Raw genomic sequence first — 19,354 nt, 5'->3', positions numbered from 1 at the left:
ACTGAGCATTTTTATACTGGCATTGCTTCATTTTATTAACCACCCTGCTATCATAAACACGCTGGCTGGTGAATATTTGCATTTTAAGTGATTTTCTATCAGTAAAAAAAATTTCATTCCTTAAAAAAAAAATTTATAGGTTGTAATCTCTGTATACAGAGTCGGCAGAAGAACTTGCCAAGAGCACAGTCGCTGCTTTGTATGCAACTAAACCAACATAAATAAAATGCATTTTTCAAAAATATTGTGCACGTGCAAAATTCGTACTTAAAATGCAATCCATCAATGTAACCTGTCACCAAGCTACTGTTTGGAAACAGACAAAGAGAAGTTTGAGCTTTAAACAAATAATGAACTCACAACCATCTGACATGTCTATTTTAATAGACTATTCAGGGATATAAAAAGACGTTAAATACCTTTAACTACCAATTCTGCGTAGTTTGATATTCCAACACCTCCTTCGGTGCGAATCATGCAGCGATACTTTCCAGCGTCCCGTTTTGTTGTATTCACGACATTAAATGAAGCTATGAATCGCCGGGAACTAGTCACCTTTATTTCCTTGAGAGGAGCATCTCGTACATCGATGCCCTGTATAATTGGGGGAGGGGGGACAAAAAGAAACAATATCAGCTGTCATATGGAAACACGAAGACACCTGATAGCATATTATCCATGTTATCTCCATGTGGATCTTGGTTTAGTTGTTTATTACCCAGGGGCCCTAGTTCCAGGAAAACAGCTGGCCAGGCAACTGAAATTCTGCCATGGTCAACACTTTTGAGATTGAGGGATGCAAAATGAAGTGTGCAGAGATGTCTTACATTTGCCCCTTCAAGATATTAATTATGTTGAATGAAGTCACCAGGAGGAGAAAAAAAATGCATATGGAAAAATTCTTTGTTTCACTCCCAAACGATCACCACTTGGACTTTGCATAACACTTTATCCTATGTTTTTATGCTTGGCTAGAAAATGAAATTAATTCACACACCACCCTATTGCTGACCTCATTTTATACACGAACAAATAAACAATTTATTAAGAAGGACATTAAAAACATAAGTAGGTATTAGCATATTGCTTACCGAACAGGTCTGATGGACTCTTCTAAGCTTTCTTATGTTCTTCAAGGACATACAAAAACCAAATACATGCTTAATATTACCTGAGTGCTACAAGACAAGCTTCTCCCTTTATCCCATAGTCTCAAAACCACATAAAGTATGTTCCCTTAGTGCATCAGCCTTGTCTTACACCATCCCCAGCACATTAAGCACGTCTTTAGTTATGCACCTTTGGAAATCCATTCTATGCTTCCTACAGTTTAAAGCTTCAAAAGAAGGCTACAGTATTTCAGTTCTTTTTTTTTTTTTTTAATGTTTTTATTTACTTTTGAAAGAGACTGAGAGCACGAGCTAGGGAGGTGCAGAGAAAGAGACAGAAGATCCGAAGCAGGTTCTAACAGCTGATAGCCCAACATGGGGCCTGAACTCATGAACCATGAGATCATGAACTGAGCTGAAGTCGGATGTGTAACTGACTGAGCCACCCAGGCACCCCAAGCATTTCAGTTCTATGACAGTGAGTTACAATGATCAGGAAAGAGGCTATCTCGAATACGTTATTTGCAAAGATTGAGTAAAAAACAGTGGGCACAGACGTCACAGCTAAAGCATGATGCCAAGCACTCTGTCCATCTGTTTACCCAGAACTCATTTTGGGTGCCAACCAGGTGCTATCAACTGTGTGAAGACACTAGGCTCACAGTGGTGAGGGACAGAAGAGTGGCTGGTGATGCCCACAGCAGTTTAGTTAGAGGGAAGTAGAAGAGACTGGAAATGAATACAGAATCACGAATGATGGCCAGTGGTGGGTAAGGGACAGATCAGATGACTGGCAGAAATCACCATCTTTAGATATGGTGGTTGTGGGAGGCCAGTCTGAAGAAGTGAGCTGAGATGTGAAGGGAAAGGAGGAGCTAACCAGGCAAAGGGGGATGGTGGGAGAGAGAAAGCATTCTAGTCAGAGGAAACTATGCAGGAAGCCCGAGATGGTTAGAAAGAAATGAAAGCTTTGGATGAGGTTAAGGCAGCCAGTGCAACAGGGGAGGGAAGGGAACCCCCGTGCATTCAGGGACTTGCAGGCTTATTAAAGTGTTTTTATGTAGGAGTATGAAAATGCTAGGCTACACATAATAAAACTCATCTATATTACTCTGTGATTTATATTATGCAAAGTCTTTTAAAGGCTTTTAGCTATGATTTTTTTCTTTGGCAGTATGCCCTAATGGATATGAATTTGGAAGTTAGACTGACCAGGGTGCCCTGGCTACCTTTAAAGTGATTTACCTTCTCAGAGCTTCCCTTCCCTCATCTGCAACAAGATGATACAACTCACTTGCAGGGCAGTTGTGAGAATCCAAAGATATATACAAGGACACTGGCTTCATGACTGGCATCACACATCCCCACCCGAATTCTGGACTAATTGAGTGATGAGTTCAAGGAGGAAGGTGGACAGGCTGTCAAAATACCACTTTTATTACTAATGACCTGGTATTGCAGAATATGGCTGATGTGCAGTTAACAATGGGCTTGCTAATAGTGAAGCACAGAATTAAACAGACTCACTCACCCAGCCACAGGCCACCTTAGAAAACCACAAGGCCTCCCGTATGTTGGGTGCTGCTGTAAAACTCACAGGATGGAAGAACAGGGCTCCTACAGGGGGTTAGCTCCCAAAGAAGGGGCTGGGCTCTGCATGCTCACAGCTTCCTTCCCAGGCAGCTCTTGCTTGGGCAGGGAAAAGGCATCAGAGTGCTGCACTGGTACAGTTCCTGCCATTGGGAAGGAAACATCAGGAGTGGGGAAGAAGAGTTCCACCAACCTCACCTTTCGTATTACCTGTCAAAACAGCTTTGTTAATAGCTTAAAAAGTTATAAATCCGAATATGAAGTTCCATATATATGTTACATGTCTTATGCATGTCCTGGTTTTTACTAATCCCCTGAATTTGGTCTGATGGAGGGCACCAAGAAGTTAGGAAAACAAAACACAATAAAATCGATCTAGCATTATTAATTAATACAACGGGGGAAGGCATTCCTCTCTGTATTCTATACAGCCTCCCATCCTTCCTCACAAAGAAATAATCACATTCTACCACTAGGATTACCCTTAGATCTACTAACTCTATAAAATTCAGTTTGTCTTTTTCCAAACCAAAACCCAAACCAAACAAAATCTAATCTCCAGTTTTGAAAAAAAAAAAAAAAAATAAGCCCTAAAGAAAGGCAGAGTTCCTATCTGTATTTATTAATAACAGCAACAAAAAGGGCTATCTACTTATTTATTTCCTCGCTTGTGGCATGAATCTTGTCAGAATATACTTCAACGGTAATCCTAGAGTACTTTTCCTACTAGAATAAGCCTCTTTCAAAAGAAGGTTCATTCAAAAGAATTTTAAAGTATATACTTATTGATCACTCACAGCTATTCAAGGCTATACTGAGAGGGCTCAAGTTTAGGAAAACCTCCTTTTTGGATTTATACATATGTCGAGAAGAGTTTTACTTCCTAGTTGTCTTCATGCCACAGATTTACTCTTTAATATAAACAGCTTCAAGCGAACAATCTTACAACTCTAATACATGAATTCTCAGGACAGGGGCTTTCTTTTTGAATCCCACATCCTGAAATCATACAGAAACAGATTTAGTTTCTTCAGGAGAAATAGTACATAGCAAGGAGAAACCAAGTGCTAACTAGTAATCATTTTAGCTTAGGATCCGTATCAAATCATCTCTCTTGCTCAAATCTGCAGGTCATTTTGTATTAAATACTTCAAATGTGTATGGATCCAAGCACCCATTCCACCAACACTTAGTAAAACTCTTTTATGAGGCAGGCACTGTATCATATAGGGGGAGCATGGAGTTAAAAGGAGTCCTTTACCTAACTGAATTTACAGTCTGGCTAGAAAAACAGACAAGCAAGGCAATGATTCTAGTAAGAAGCAATGAACAGCAAAACACAGCAAACTCAGAAAAAGGGAACCACACTGGTGAAGGCTGTGAAGGTTGGGTCAGCATTCTAGAAAGCACTACCAGAGGCCAGGCTAGAGTATGCACAGGAGTTTCTCAGGAAGGAAAGGAGGAGAAATGGAGCCCAGTGAGTGAGAAAAGCTTTGCAAGGGGCGCCTGGGTGGCTTGGTCGGTTGGGCGTCCGACTTTGGCTCAGGTCATGATCTCACAGTCCGTGAGTTCGAGCCCCGCATCGGGCTCTGTGCTGACAACTCAGAGCCTGGAGCCTGTTTCGGATTCTGTGTCTCCCTCTTTCTCTGCCCCTCCCCTGCTCATGCTCTGTCTCTGTCTCAAAAATAAATAAACGTTAAAAAATTAAAAAAAAAAAAAGAAAAGCTTTGCAAAAGTCAACAGCCAAGAGAGCAGGGCACAACAGAGGAAGTACAACTGATCCCATGCAGCTAGAAAAAGTGCAGCTGGAATGACAGGTGATGAAGCCAAAAAGATGAGCACAACACAGGCCACACCAAAGAATTGAGGATTATAGTTCATCCTGATGCCAGAAATGGAAAGATTTTAGGTAAAGGGGTGACATGAACACATCTATGGGTACAGTAACAGACTGAAGGAAAGAATGTGGGACCCCTCTGATGTCAAGGGAAATTGGTAATTTTGTTTAGAAATCACAGTAACAAATGACAAAAAGAGGGATGAAAGGGAGGAAGGAAGGATTCTAAAGACATTTAGGAAATCAAATCGACAAACAGTGTGTTATTATACTTTAGTAACATCTTCCTCTTCTAGCAGAATATAATGCCCTCAAGGTCAAGTAACAGATCTCATTCATTTGGTGTACATGAGCGCACGAGAAATGCAACTCAATAAATATTTGCTGACTCTAAAAATCATAACCTCAGTGGAAAAAAATATTCCATAGGCAGAACAGAAATATGAGGTTGCTAAACTAACAGATTTATATCCCAGATCCTAAAACTGGACAACTAGTCTTTATTTACAAGGGAGACCAATACGGAAAATAAAGATATTTTAGAGATTCTATGTGTCCCTCAGTCAGCAACACTGACCATTCATCATGACTGTGGTAGGCAGAGTAATTGTCCCCAAAGAGGTCTACTGCCTAGTTCTCAGAATGTGTGAATATGCTGTCTACACATCACAAAAGGAAGTTTGCAGATGTAATTAAAATAAGAATCTGGAGATGGGACTATTATACTAAATTATCCAGATGGGCCCAATGGAATTACAAGGTAGGAGGAAGGTAGGGCCGATGCAGAAGAAGGAAATGTGACCACAGAAACAAAGGCTGGAGTGATGGGCTTTGAAGATGGAGGAAGGGATCATGAGCCAAAACCTGAAGCTACACAAGAAAGGGAACAGATTCTCCACCCTCCAGGAGAAACCAGTCTTGCCGTCACTTTATATTAGGACTTTTGACCTCCAGAACCGTAAGATAAATACAGCCATTACATCTGTGGTAATTTGTTAGAGAAGCAATAGGGCATGAATACAGTGACCATCAGGATAATGGGAAAAAAAAAAAAAACCCTGTGGCTTTTTGAAGATGTACAATAGTCATGCATCCTGATTTGTCAGAGCTATAAGCAAATCCTTCAGATAGGTTCAGGTCTTAGGGGCTAGCAAAAGCTCCATTCACAAGTCATTACCGTAGACAAAACAAAGTAAGTTAGAAGACTCACACTTCTCAACTTCAAAACTTAGGACAAAGCTACAATAATCAAAAGCATAGTGTGGCGCTGGCATAAGGACAGACACAGACCAATGAAATAGAGAGCCCAGAAACAAACCCTTACATATGCAGTCAGTGGATTTTCGACAAGGGTGCCAAGACCACTCAAAGGGGAAACAATAGTTTTCTTAATAATTGGTGTTAGGAAAACTGGGTATCCACAAGACAAAAGACTAAAGCTGGACTGGTATCTTTCCCTGCATACAAAAATTAAATAGATCAAATACTTAAAATTAAGATCTAAAACTGTAAGTATCTTATTAGAAAACATGGGGGGGAGGGGAACTTCATGATGTTAGATTCAGAATAGATTTCTTAAATATAATACCAAAATCACAGGCAACAAAAGGAAAAATGAACTAGACTTTATCAAAATTAAAAACAAAAAACTTTTTTACGTCAAAGGACACTATTAAGAGATTAAAACAATATGGAATGGGAGAAAATATTTACAAATCATACATAAGATAGGGATTAAGATCTTGAATATGTAAAGAAGTGCTTTAACTCAACAGCAACAACAAGAAACAAACAATCCGATTAAAAAAGGGCAAGGCATTTGCAATAGCATGGACAGACCTAGAGGGTATTATGCTAAGTGAAATAAGTCAGATAGAGAAAGACAAATATCATATGATTTCACTCATGTGTGGGATCTAAAAATTATATTCTTAAAGATGATAAAAAGAGAAATGGATTTTTAAAATCTAATATTTGTAACTATTTTGGGGGGAGAGGGGATAATGGGTGATGGGCACTGAGGAGGGCACTTGTTGGGTGTGGTATGTAAGCCACTTTGACAATAAATATTAAAAAAAAAATTAAAGATAGCTTTAAAAAAATAAAAATAAAACCTAATGCTTACTACGGAAACTTTTTTAAATACAAAAAATAAAAAAAACCCAGACATTTAAAAACTATAGATAATCTGATCACTTAAATATTGTACATATTTCAGGGTATTTTAGTTTACTTTTTCTGACACATTATTTTAATTTAAATAAAATAAGAAATGGTGGTCATATGTGTGTGGTTTATCTCTGTGATATCTACAGAATTTTTTACACCCTTAGATGGCTTCAAAAACATGCCTTTTAATGTTTCCCACTTTATGGGTATAGCTATTATTTATTTATATATTTCTTTATCACTATACATTTAAATTATTCACATATTTCACTATTATAAATGATGTTTAGACAATCTCTATTCCCAAAATTGTAGGTTTAAAGAGAATGAAAAATTTAAAGTTTTTTTTTTATAAATAACACGAAAGGCTTTACAGAGAGTTAATATCTATTTACAAGAATTGTTTTTTAATGAGAGTGAGTTCAAATGGCTCCTAAAATCAAGTTATTTTCTATCTCCTTTCAGATATTACAAACAGATCAAACAGGACAGAAAACTGGCCTGAATCCCTGATCTTTTCTTACAATATTTCCAAAACAGTATAAAGTAGGGGGGAAAAACACCTCTCCGCTTATCTTGGGTAAAAGATCAAATATTCAGAAAAAAATCATATTTATTTTTGTGGTACTGCAGGCCTTCCACAGTACAAATTCAGTTACTCTCTTCCTAGATAGCATTGTAAAATTAAAATGAATCCCATTTTTAATATTTTCAAGAATGATAAATTCTCTGTAATATTCTGAGGTGCAGCGTATACTGACCTCTTTCCACAAGGCAACGATATTCCTTGAAATTCACATCTTCAATATCCACAAGTGGATATTTCTAAAAATGGAACAAATAAACCAGACTAAATAAGATTAAGTGTGCTTAAGATAATTTAACTGAAGAGCATGTAGACCTACTAAAATGTATACTTAGAATTAGGGATGCATGGCAATATTTAAATATCTTTAAGATTAATCACTCAGATTGATGCATCTCATTTAAATTTGTGGCATCATCAGTAATTTCACACAAGCAGAAAATTCCACTGCGAAAATGTCTGGAACAGCTGCCTGAAGTCTGGCAAATATTCAGGCATCACGTAACGTGAACCAAATGAGCAGAAAACAGACCACAAAAGCCTAAATGAGGCAGGGGAGCAACAGGAGAACAAAGGTGTGAAGATGGAAACAATGCAAGTAAAAAAGAAGGAAAAGTGAGATGTACAAGGGAGAGAAGCGGGGGGAGGGGGGGCAGATTCAGTCATCCCCCCTCATCTCCAGGGGCTGTGTTCCAAGAACCCAGCACAGGTCGGAAACCCGGGTAGGTGCTGAACCCTGTAAACACTACCTTTCCCCTACACATACATACACACCCATAATAAAGTCTGGCTTATAAATTAGGCACAGTACGAGATTAACAACAATGACTAATAACAGAACAATTATAGTAATATACTGGAGTAAAAACATGAATACGGTCTAATGTTGTGCCGTACTCACCCTTGTGAGGCTGTGAGGTGACAAAATGCCCACGTGATGGGATGAGGGGAGGGGAATGACATGGGCATGTGACACAGCATTAGGCTGCTACTGACCTCAGTGTATGTCAGGAGGAGGATCATCTGTTTCTGGACCACGGTTGACTACAGGTAACTGAAACTGTGAATAAGGGGGGTGGGGGGTGCTGTAGTGTAAACACAGACAGTCAAAAAGAGTAGAGAGGGGTGCCTGGGTAGCTCGGTCGGTTAAGTGTCCAACTCTGGATTTCGGCTCAGGTCATGAGATCTCGGTCACAGCTCATGAGATCGGGCCCCACGGCAGGCTCTGCATTGACGGCCCAGAGCGTGCTTGAGATTCTCTCTCTCCCTCTCTCTCTGCCCCTCCCCTGCTCCCTGTCTCTCTCTCTCTTTCTCTCAAAAATAAATAAACATTTAAAAATAAAGGAGTGTTGGGGCACCTGGGTGGCTCAGTCGGTTAACTGTCCAGCTTCAGCTCAGGTCATGATCTCACAGTCCGTGAGTTCAAGCCCCGCGTCGGGCTCTGTGCTGACAGCTCAGAGCCTGGAGCCTGCTTCGGATTCTATGTCTCCCTCTCTCTCTGCCCCTCCCCTGCTCATGATCTGTCTCTCTGTGTCTCAAAAATAAATAAAAACATTTAAAAGAATTAAAAATAAATAAAAATAAAAATAAAGGAATGGAGAGAAGCTGGGTGAGGTGACAGAAGAAAGAGGGCACATAGCAGAAGAAAGGATCAAAGATGTCGGGGACAGAGCCAGCAGAGGCACAGAAATGAGAACAGACCAAATGCCCACACGGGAGAAAGAGTTGTAACTCACACAGGAAGGAAAGACCCACTTCCTGGATGATATTTATTTGTCTCCTTTGAAATTCTGACACTTACATTTTAATAACAGTCTCCTTGTTTCCTGAGGCTGAAAAAACTGTCAGGTCCCACCGTAACTTTAGGTTCTATATTAGCTCAATGATTGATAACATGCATGAAGAAGCAATTCACAGCTGGGCTGATGGAGGAGACAAGAGAGAATGTCCTGAGATATCGGGGATGGGGGGAGGAGGAGACAGTGCTCACCCTTCACTTTGTTAGTGTCAAATCCTATTTCTTGGGTTGTTAGAAAGGAGGAAGACAGAGTGTTTACAGCTGTTGGCAAGGCACCAGGCGGCATCGCCTGTGACATCTCTGTAGACAAGAGGAGAGCGATGTGGGACAGATGCCAAGAGGGCTGGATGGACTAGAAGCCTGTGAATGACTGGAGTCTTCGGCTGCTTGTCAGCATGGGTGCTGAAGCGTGTTTCTGGAGCCTTGGCACAGGTTACATCCTTGACTCCTCCTCCAACACGTCTATTAATGTCGTTGACAGAGTCACAGGTATCTTTGTCACATGCACAGGTGACAACGAACCAGCGCGTGAATGAATAAAATGGGATAAAGGAAAAAGATATCTACAAAGCCTAGCAATGAATTTAAATTAACAAGATAAATATCAATCAAAATAAATGTAAGCCAATCTTGTACATCCTTGACTTTACAAGTGGGTAATTAGAGACGTGATTTTGGACCACCTTCATCACTGTATGATGTATATGAAGACTGTGAAGTAGATTTTTGTCAAACTTAATTCCGCTCTCAGTCGTATTAATAGAAATAAAGCGTCTGGAGAGGCGGTGCCAGGAGACACCCGCAGGAGACAGCATTCTGGGTACCCCGTTTTCTGGAGCATACGAGAAGTAGGCTTACGCAGAGGAAGGTACAGCACTTATCTCCACAGGTAAGGAGCTGGTGAGCACCTGGAAACAGAGGACCCAAGAGGAAGAGGACAGCCTCCTTCCAAAATTGAAAGCCCAGACGTGCAACGCAGGCACTGCCTTGGAATGTCACGGCCATGGGGCTCTATGACCTATCTGAAACTCTTTGGGTTAAATGTGGTCCAGAATTCAGATTTTTCATTTTTTTCATTTTTTAATGTTTATTTATTTTTGAGAGAGACAGAGGGCGAGTGGGGGAGGGGCAGAGAGAGGAGGAGACACAGAATCCAAAGCAGACTCCAGGCTCTGAGCTGTCAGCACAGAGCCCAATGCGGATCTCGAACCCACAGACTGTGAGATCATGACCTGAGCTGAAGTCTGGAGCTCAACTGACTGAGCCACCCAGGCACCGCATATTTTTAATTTATTTTTAATTTTAAAAAGGTTTCTATACTGTATATTATGGGATGCCCAGAATAGTCGTATGTGATGCCACAGGGACATTGATTTCTTCATCAAAACATGTGACTATAAAGACCAAAAACAAACCATTAAAAAGTTTCAGGTCAGGGGCACCTGGGTGGCTCAGCCGGTTAAGCGTCTGGCTTCAGCCCGGGTCACGATCTCACGGTTTGTGAGTTCGAGCCCCGCGTCAGGCTCTGTGCCGACCGCTCAGAGCCTGGAGCCTGTTTCGGATTCTGTGTCTCCCTCTCTCTCTGACCCTCCCCCATTCATGCTCTGTCTCTCTCGGTCTCAAAAATAAATAAACATTAAAAAAAATTTTTTTTAAAGTTTCAGGTCAGGTTTTATCAGCAAGCAAATTACAAAACTGGGCAAGTTTTGCTACTAAATTAGATATGGAGAACTTTCCATTTTAGATTTTGGAATAACAGTGACCTCCAAGAATGTACACAACCAGTCCTAACCACCCCCCCCACACACACACTCTGATACCACTCTGCCGTGACTCCCCACAAGTCTGCTGGATACCTGGGCTCCAGCCACACCGGGCTCCGTGCTCTTTCCCACCCAGGCGAGCTCCTCCCCTGAGGTCTCTCTGCCTTGGTCCTCCTGAAGGCCCTCCCCAACTTATCCCCATAGCCCACACCTTCATCTCCTTCTAGTCCTGCTCAAGTACATTTCCAAGGAGGCCTACCTGGGCCCCAGATTTAAAACTGAAACCTCTCCTGCATGGCACGGCTGATGCCCTGTGTCCTGCCTAGCTGCTTCTATTAATGCTACTGAGCACTTTCTTACATACTACATAGCTTACTTATCACGGTCATTGTCTATCTCTCCCTACTAGAATACAAGTCCCATGGTGGCAGGGATCATTGTCTCCCCCTACCCCCACCAGAATACAAGTCCTACAGAGGTAGAGATCACTATCTTCATCCCCTACTAGAATACAAGTCCCACAGAGGCAGAGATCATTGTTTTCACCCCCTACTACAATACAAGCCCCACAGAGGCAGAGATCTTAATTCTATAATATCTCTAGCACAAAAACCATGCCTGGTGCATCCAAGGGGAGGTTGATGGCTATATCAAAGGGACTTAGGCATTGAATGGGTGACTGAAAAAGTTGATTTTTAAGATGCTTTTTGATCCACAGATACGCTTCCTCAGGTCAGAAATAAACAGGGAAGAATGGGGAATAACGGCCCTCTTTTCTCTGATATAGAGTGACAGAAAAAGGCATGGGATTCCTTTTCCCATGTGTCTTTCTCCGTGACAGGAATGGCCAGATAGGACAATGTGTTCACAACCTCTGGTAATCCTAAGCATCTCAGAGCCTATGGGAAACTTTCTGCTATTCTGGCAGACTGAAATGATGAAAACGTACACTAGGTAGAGACAGAAAATTTGCCAGAAGTTTTCTCTGAATTCTCCCCGAGTTACGAAGAGGCTGCCCTACCAAGGACTGGCCCTCCATGTTCTCAAAAGCATTACAGCAGGACAATGTGGCATCACCAAGATGGGAATCCAGATTGCTCTGTAGAATATTAGAGCTCGTAGCGAAAGAGAACCTTGAACATGATTGTCAGGAACAAAGGCCCATACCTAATGCACAGCCTGGCACCTACACGTCCAGGGTTATTAAGGAAATTGCCGACCCATCTTTTGTTACCTTAATGAAACAACCATAATGGCCATGTCTGAGAGGAAATGATCTTAGGGGGTTAAATCCAGCTTTGTATAAAAGCAAGAGTATCTTTAAACTTGGGTGTATTTCAATTTGAGCATGCTACAGAAAAAAAAAAGTACTGACAGTCCTTTAAATTAGGCTTACAACCTTCTTTATGCAAGGGACTCACTGTAGGACTTCTAAATGAGCAGTAATTTACCATCAAAAAGATACATATTAAGTCTCTTGGAAATAGTTTTGCCATAATCAGAGCAATGATTGAAAGAAATTGAGGTCTGGGACGTTAGCAGCATTTGGATCAGATTATTCAATCCCAGGCATTCTGAAGGTGTTCTGAGCGCACAAGCCTGGAGGAGATACTGGCCAGTCACCCTTCCTTAGCCATACATGTGGGGATGAAATGCACCTTCATTTATCCAACAGGGAAAATTGTATTATCCCACTTGCAAATGTGCTCATTTGTATGATACTGACTGAAATTCTTACCACTGGGTTCATAATACTATCAGCAGGGCCCGGGATAATTGTGTTGAAAACATTTTATGTAATCTAAATCCAATAATAATTGAGTAACTCAAAAATTCTACCTTCTGGAGCCCATTTTTTAAAATTTTAATAACTAAGATACTGTTGACCTTTGATTTCTAGGCCATAACCAAGCTAACCCAAATATTTACCAATTTGGAATAGGAGAACCGTAAGTTCTTACTTTTATTACCATATACTATGAATATACATCGACAAGTATACTTAAATTGGCTAAAAAAATATACGGATAGCCCAAGTAACATGGAGATATCCAAAGCTGCATATTCTTCGAACATGTGATAGTCTTATAGTCATTTTCAAGTAAAAATCTGATTACGGAAATTTATAATCTCATTCTGATAGATGTAGTCCATTTCATTATATATTTGTAATATTTCAATAATGTTACTTAAATTTTATAGAGAAGTTCATCCAAATAATATAGGATATATACAGTAACTGCAGTAGTTAGAAACCAATGAAATTACAAGTCTTAAAGTCAAATATCCAGCTGTTGCCTAGATTAACCCAGCCACAGGAAACAAAGAGGCATGACACTGACTGACATTTCCTCTTAGTTTCAAGGTTTGGGTTTGCAAGGCATGGGATTGACTTTTAATTCTAAAGCTGTAATATGAGGAAGACGGCAGGGCCTGCATCATCATTCATGATCTAAAAGATGGGGCTAGTCCTCAATATGGATGGCTAAGAACATTACTTTTCCCAATCAATATGCCATACGGTACACAACTCTTTCTGAAAACATAGCTGAAAGAAGCTAAAGATGCAAGATAAAGGAGGCTAAAAGCCTCATGGTTTGGAATTTCAATTGAAATTGTCAGTATGATCTCAGGACATGTTCTTAAGTGTATGTATGTGTGCATATGTATATACCCAAGCTGAGCCCAACGCGAAGATCCAGAAACAAAAGAGTGTGATAATGAGTACTTCTTATGCTCAGATTGTAATTTCTAATGATCAGTTCCCAGTAAACAAGAACCAAGGATCCCTGGAGAAATAGCTAATCCTAGGTCATCGAGGTGGAAAATGTAAAATGTAGGCCTGGAATATATTGTCAGAAAGTAAGAAAGCCATCTGACATGGCCCACAACAGGGGTCACCTACCCTGAGTAAGCCCTACTTCTTTGAGCAACAATAAAGATAATACGTAAGATAGATCAGAACACATCGAATATGTTTAAATCCATAAGTTCAGGACAATGACAGTGACGACAATAATGGTGATGACAATGACCATGATATTGGTGACAGTGACAGTATTACTAATAACCCCCTTGGTCACTTTTTGGTGATGCCAGTGAACTGCATCACTATTTTTGAAAGCTTGCTGGAAAAAGACAAAATATCAAGCGTTTATACCATCTTCCCTTTATCATTTACATAGTAGGGTAACCAAATATTTGATATGGGAGAGCTTTTCTTTTTAGAAGTGTTCTAGCTACTGAACCAAGGAGGGAGGATATCACAGAACCAGTCTGCAACCCTTGATGAACTAATGAATGTAGAAATGGTCATCATTGGCTGATAACATCATAAAAAGGGACCTAATTTGCAAGCAACACAACTGAAGAACACATTAGCTGTCACTCCCAGAGGGCAGCAAGCAAAACCCAAAATATGGGAAACTGTATAGGACAAACACAGTTTCAGCAACAACCACTACCACCACAAACAGGGAAATGGATGGAGAACCTAAAGAGAAAATGGACTTAAGAGACTCATCGTGCCGTTGCAAAGTGTCAACTATACTGCTATCACAATGCAAACAGATTGCTAAAAGAAATAAGGTTATAAGACAGTCAAGGAAATCTGAACACTGGCTGTTTTTCCAGGGCACACTCGGTGTCTATCATTATTATTTTAAGGGCTCTTATCTTTCAGAGCAGGGGTCTGAGGCTAAATCCAGCCTGTTACCTGTTTTGTACAGCTTAAAAGCTAAGAGTGGTTTGTACGTTTTCTAATGATTAAAAACACAAAAGCAAGAATAATATTTTCTGACAACGAAAATCACATGAAATGCAAATTCCAATGTCTGTACAGAGAGCTGCACTGAAAACAGCCACCCTCGTTCATGGACGTGTTGTCTGTGGTTGCCTTCCTGCTACAAGAGCAGAGCTGAGCAGCTGTACCAAAGACTGGCTGGCTGGCTGGCAAAATTTGCTATCTGGCCCTTCACAGAAAATGTTTGCCAGCCCCTGTTTTAGAGAAACATTTACAAGTTAAATGATACAATGACTGGGATTGCTTCAAAACAATCAGAAGGGGAGCAGGTGGAAACAGAAAGTCAGCAATTGGCCACCTATTGTTAGGTGGTGAAGCTGGACACGGAGTGTATTAAGTTTGCTACATTATCTCTCTACCTCTATACATATTCACGATACGCGGAGTGTATTAAGTTTGCTACATTATCTCTCTACCTCTATACATATTCACGATACGCGGAGTGTATTAAGTTTGCTACATTATCTCTCTACCTCTATACATATTCACGATATCTACAATAAAAGTAAAAATAAACTTTTCTTCAAAGAAGCAATTAGAAAATAATCTCTCATTTCTGTATTTCTGAACGACTATTTTAACCATGATTATTTCCCCAGGAAAACAGATGATTTTGCTGCCGGCTTATAAATATTCCAGTGCTGTAGAACTATTTTGTCTAGATGCCATCCACCTCCTGCAAATGCATCAAGCCATTTATATGATCAAGGTACCACCAACAGTAGAAGAGAAAATGCACTTTGACAAAGGGGAGCCATAACCCAGGTCAGGCTGGCCTATTTGCATAACTAATGAGCATATGCCCAGCACATGGAAAGTGTGTAATATACATTTCTTGAGGGAAAGTAATCATGGGTTTCCAAATCTTAAGAATAAACAGAAACTCCATTAATTAGTCACTTGTCCTTTGTGTTTAGTGGACACCACTTCTTATAACAGAGACAATTTTATTACGCTTGGACAACAGCCAATCTCTTTTCTTTTGAATGAAGGGAAGGAAGGATGGCAGTTTTATAAGTAGAAGAGAGACAGAAGAGAGTAACAATCCGCGCTACGATTTCAAAGTTCACCCTCTGTAGGAACTGCCTGGCTGCCACTGTGCTGGTCAGAGATGTCGTGGTCTTGTCTCACACTGAGTCACAACTAGACTAAATGCAGCATGCTCTGTTCTGTTTCCCTTCTACAGTCCAAAAGAAGTTTTTAAAATCAAAGCCCACCCAAAGTTGCCAAATTTTCTTTCCATCTCAAGGAAGGAGTTAAGTAAACTTCTCTCTTTCTTTCCTCTGTACATGATTCCAGATTACAAGACTGGAATCTTCTAGGACTTTCCAGAAGGCCACCTAAGGCAGATGTATAGACCTCCTACGTAAAACATTTCCATGTTTCCCACTCCTTCCAAAAGAGACAGAATAGGAAAAAACTAGAGATCCTAATAGTGTCCCAACTCTCCAGGACCCTCAGTCCAAGGCCTGGATCAGTAAAAACGAGATAGAAAGGCAGGACATTAGTATTCGCAGCCCTCAATCACAGAAATTCCGGAGCACAGCCATTCCTGTCTTCTCTTCTCATGACAGAGCTGTGGATTCTTAGAAGCAAGAGAAACAAATGACCCGTTTGATGAATATGAGAAAAGCAACAGAAAATTGCTTTCATGGGATTTATGGCTCTTGAGTCCAAAGTAAGCAATCCTTAAGGGGACCAGCTGATGCCTTTCTCTTCTGCCCTCCAAACTGAACCATCCTGACCTGCAGTTTTCAAAGCACAACTTCCCATCCTGGCCCGGAGACCTTTGGATTGCAGTGGAAGACAAAGCTCTCCAACTGCTACTCCAGCTTCTTCTGGGGCATCCTTCTCGAGGCAACAGCAGTTTACATCTCTTTTCATTGAGTTGGGTAATATCACAAAATAAAATGTATTAATTAATGCCTGCTGGAATCGCTCTAGGTAAGTCATACTGTTTTAATGTAAAATAAGCCTTTACCTTTAAATTCAGCTAATCCCAAATCACACTAAATTAAAACATAGGGCATATGCTTTGAAGGTTTTTGGTGGTCTCAGGCTGAATGTTCCGTATTGTACTATACACACACACACACACACACACACACACACACACACACATATATGGATTTCAACTGACTAAAACAATAATGGATATAATTTCAACCACTCAAAGTTTTAAGGAGCAAATGGTTCCTATAGCAACTGAAGATAGTCATCTTTGTGCATTCCTGTTATTTTCTATGATGGTAAGTGATGTGAAATTTATGCTTTAATATATATGGTATAAAATAGCCAAGTTAAGCTTGCCAAGGGAACCATAATTTTACTTCTTTTCAAATCATTTTATGGCTTTTATATATAACAGCAAAATTGGTCTGATACACAGTTCTGATTTTTTCCCTCACAATTTATAAAGGAAACTAAAAGCCACCAAGAAAGGTTGACCAAATATACACATTCCCTAACACAAAAGCGAAGGTAACATCCACACACATGAATACAATTTTAATTGTAAATTCTGATAAAAGCCATCACTTGAATTACCACACGATGTTTATGAATCCACAAGGAAATGTTTGGGTCTTTGTACTATGCAAGAGACATTATAGTTAAAGACGTACATTCTGGAATTAGATGGTCTGTTTCAAATCCTAGCTCTTGTTACTACCAATGTGCTACTGGAAAAATTACTAAAACTTCCCAAGCCTGTTTCTTCTTCTATGAGCATATAAGAGAACGCTCCCAGGAAACAGTTCAGAGAAAAAAAGTACATGTACATAGCCTAGCAGAGTACTTGCACACAACAATGCTCACTCAGTAAATGGAGTTGTAATTCCTTTATTTCAAACACATCCATTGAGGGGCTCTGGGTGGCTCATGCAGTTAAGTGTCTGACTTTGGCTCAGGTCATGATCCTGCAGTCTGTGAGTTCAATCCCTGTGTCAGGCTCTGTGCTGACAGCTCAGAGCCTGGAGCCTGCTTCGGATGCTGTGTCTCCCTCTCTCTCTGCCTCTCCCCTGCTTGCTCTCTCTCTGTCTCTCTCTCAAAAATAAACATTAAAAAAAAATCAAACACATCTGTTGAAGTCAGTAATATAAATTCTAGTAATATAGTTTATAATTTATTCATTATCAAATCAAATTCTGTAGGTCAGAGCACGTATCCTCTTGAAAACCATTTTAAGTTACAAAAATCTAGATTTTCTCTTTTCTCTCAAAACAAAATAACAAAAACAAACAAACAAAACCCAAAGGTCTAACAATCTAGCTGAGCAAAATGTGACAAATTTATTAAGCTGGTGAAAAATACTATTTTCACAATTGGGTAACTCATACCCAGTTAAGTGGAATTATGTATCAAACTCTCAAAATAAAAAAAAATCTCTAGGCCAACAACTAAAAAAGTTTTAATCCTAAGTGAACATTATTTTTAGAAATTCAGTCTTCCCAAATTTAGAGCTCACATTGAATTACATTCCACACCAAAAAAAGAAAAAAGAAGGAAACAAAGAGAGAAAAGAGGGCGGTGGGTTCATCCATCAATTTCTATGACACAGCTCTATTGTCATAGTGAGGGCTCAAACACATTATCCTTGAGAGGTATATTTCTATTACCTTTAACTAAGGTCTTGGGACAAGGATTTTTTTTCCTAAGGGGTGAATCAGAAAACAAAATTTTACAACAGAATAAAAAACACCTAGGGGAAATGTATAAGAAATGAAGGTTTAGGAAAGATGATATATTAACCACATTTGTTTCCGAAATTACTCTAACGCTGCATGATAATTGAAGCATACTCTGAAAAATCAGCAAAAGGGACACCACTAGGTTCTAGATGTCCCTTCTCTTTTCAAAACCATCCCTTGGAGACGAATCATTCCCATATAACAAGCATCTCAGAAAGAACGATTTTGCGCCTGTTTTTTTGTGACTGTTTTGCTGGTCCAACGATGGATCTCTTAGACTCACCTGGAGGAGACACATGATTTGTTCAGGCAGTCAGTAAGCCAAGTGCCATGAGCAGGTTTCTACTGAGCATGTGTTATATGATAGGTACAATTCTAGGTGCTACCTTGCAACCGATGTTTTTAATATAGTACATCATAGTAACACCATCCAATTTCCTTTTATATTTCTACGAACAGATGTGTGTTTTTTTAAAACTCGTATTTTTGTGTTTTTTTTAAATGTTTACTTATTTTGAGAGAGAGAGAAGGAGAAGTGGAAGGGGCAGAGAGAGGGAGACAGAGAGTCCCAAGCAGGGTCCGCATCGTCAGCACAGAGCCTGACGCAGGGCTTGATCCCACAAACTGTGACATCATGACCTGAGCCAAAATCAAGGGTTGGATGCTTAACCAACTGACCCACCAATGCACCCCTGAACAGATGTTATTTTATTAAATCATTTAAAAATGTTATTCTGGTGCCTTACTTCTAACAAACACTAAGTTCTATGTGCTAAAAAAGTAAAACTCAATTATGTTGCACTATGATGGTCCCAAAGTTAACACAGATATTTTTCACAGTTAACCTGAACATATTTGGTTAAAACAAAACAAAACACTATTATTAGAAAGACAAGTACTCAATGAAGAAAACTGTCCACATGATGAAATTTACTAATTTGTAAATATTTTTAGGTTTATAATTGACCTTTACCAGCAAGTGAAATTGTATTTAATACACATCATAATAAA

General features: G+C 39.8%; 1 protein-coding gene across 6 annotated transcripts in view; it reads right to left on the bottom strand.

The window, feature by feature from the left end:
* Positions 1 to 19,354, bottom strand: part of PTPRM (protein tyrosine phosphatase receptor type M) — a 795,639-nt gene that overhangs the window by 420,621 nt on the left and 355,664 nt on the right. For 5 of the 6 annotated variants that reach the window (XM_058692682.1, XM_058692677.1, XM_058692679.1 and 2 more), the window contains exon 6: positions 420 to 594. In XM_058692682.1, coding sequence (XP_058548665.1) covers positions 420 to 594 — 175 coding nt within the window. Of the gene's footprint in view, positions 1 to 419; positions 595 to 2,640; positions 2,767 to 19,354 lie in introns of those variants that run through there. The other variant, XM_058692681.1, reaches the window with a different exon arrangement.

This window comes from Neofelis nebulosa, chromosome 11, assembly GCF_028018385.1.
Source record: "Neofelis nebulosa isolate mNeoNeb1 chromosome 11, mNeoNeb1.pri, whole genome shotgun sequence".
Classification (NCBI taxonomy): domain Eukaryota; kingdom Metazoa; phylum Chordata; class Mammalia; order Carnivora; family Felidae; genus Neofelis; species Neofelis nebulosa.
The sequence above is the reverse complement of the archived record's forward strand: the minus strand, read 5'-3'. Positions and strand labels throughout refer to the sequence as shown.